This window comes from Formica exsecta, unplaced genomic scaffold (genome assembly GCF_003651465.1).
Source record: "Formica exsecta isolate Colony F162 unplaced genomic scaffold, ASM365146v1 scaffold493, whole genome shotgun sequence".
Lineage (NCBI taxonomy): Eukaryota > Metazoa > Arthropoda > Insecta > Hymenoptera > Formicidae > Formica > Formica exsecta.
In genome coordinates this window covers 30,594-31,920 of record NW_021852169.1, presented here as the reverse complement: position 1 = coordinate 31,920, position 1,327 = coordinate 30,594, and the positions used below count along the sequence as shown (strand labels likewise).

Sequence of the window (1,327 nt, the reverse complement as noted above, 5' to 3'; positions counted from 1 at the left end):
AGGAAGACGAAGAAGGGAAATAAGGAAGGAAGAAATAAAATAAAAGTCATTGACGCAAACAAGTACAAGAAATATAAAATTTATTTAATTTTCCTATCCCTATACAAATAAATAAAGGTGTATTAACATATATTAATTTGTGTGCACTAATCGATATTCATTTCAGCCGACGTTACGTAAAAGACGAACGAAGTACATACGGACGGACGATCGCGAGACAAATCGGTCAAACGCGGGGAAAGAATAGATATAAATTAAAATCGCGAACAAAATGAGCAAAGACAAGCCGACAATGCCGATTCCTAGATCACCGGTAAAAGGGGCTAAAAAACAAACCGCGAGCGAGGAAATAAACGTGATTACGCAAGTAACGGCGGAAGCGGAACGGCTTAAAGAACAGAATAGCAAGTTACGCGAAGAAATGGAATACCTGAAAGAAAAGTTAGAAGATTTAAAAACGGATAGGGAAAATGGACCAGGAAAATCGGAGGAAGATTACGCGAGAGAATCGGGCGCGCGAAGGCGACGCGATAGACCGCATCAAACGCGAGAAAATACCGCGTACGCGAGCAATAGTCTAGGAGAGGAAAATACAAACATGTTAGGAAACGTTAGATTACCGCGGGGCGGGTGGTTAATGGACCCATTCGCGGAGATAAAATATAAGAGAAGAGAGGATGGACAAAATCCAATAAAGTTTCTGAGAAAATTCGAGAAAATCGCGGATTACGAAAATATCGATTATAGAGACCAGTTACATTACTTTAAGAAATGTATGAAGGGAAACGCGAGTAATTGGATAGAGGTAAATGATCCGGACGATATTGAAGAAGCGAAAGAGTCTTTCCGGGAATATTTCTGGGGCGACGAACAACAAGCGAGATTTCGAGAAAATCTATATACCGGGAAATACAAATCGGAAAAGGGAGAAACGATGGCGGAATACGCGATGAGCCTTGCGAGACAGGCAAAGTATTTAGAGCCACCGATGAGCGATCACGAGATAATTAGGTGCGTGAAAAGGCATTTTGGAAACAAAATTGCGCGAGAAATACGACCGTCGACCGCGAAATCAATCGGCGAGTTAACCAGTCTATTAGATGATATGGAATATGAGAAAAAGATAGTTAAGCAATCGAGAAGACAGAATACGGAAGAAAATCAGTTAAATGCGAGGAAAACGTACGATACAAGGCAAAGGCCGGAAACCGCATTTAGGGATAACGGACCGAGAAGATTCAACGAACAATATCCGCGATACGGACCCGATAGAGTATACGGAAGTTACGCGTCGGGGAATCAGAGAGGAAGATGGATAGATGAAAAT

The 1,327-nt window shown here is 41.6% G+C and overlaps 1 protein-coding gene across 1 annotated transcript in view; it reads left to right on the top strand.

The window, feature by feature from the left end:
- The first annotated feature begins 271 nt into the window (after positions 1 to 271).
- Positions 272 to 1,327, top strand: part of LOC115241474 — a 5,723-nt gene continuing 4,667 nt past the window's right edge. The window contains exon 1 of the mRNA XM_029817239.1: positions 272 to 1,273. Coding sequence (XP_029673099.1) covers positions 272 to 1,273 — 1,002 coding nt within the window. The remainder of the gene's footprint in view (positions 1,274 to 1,327) is intronic.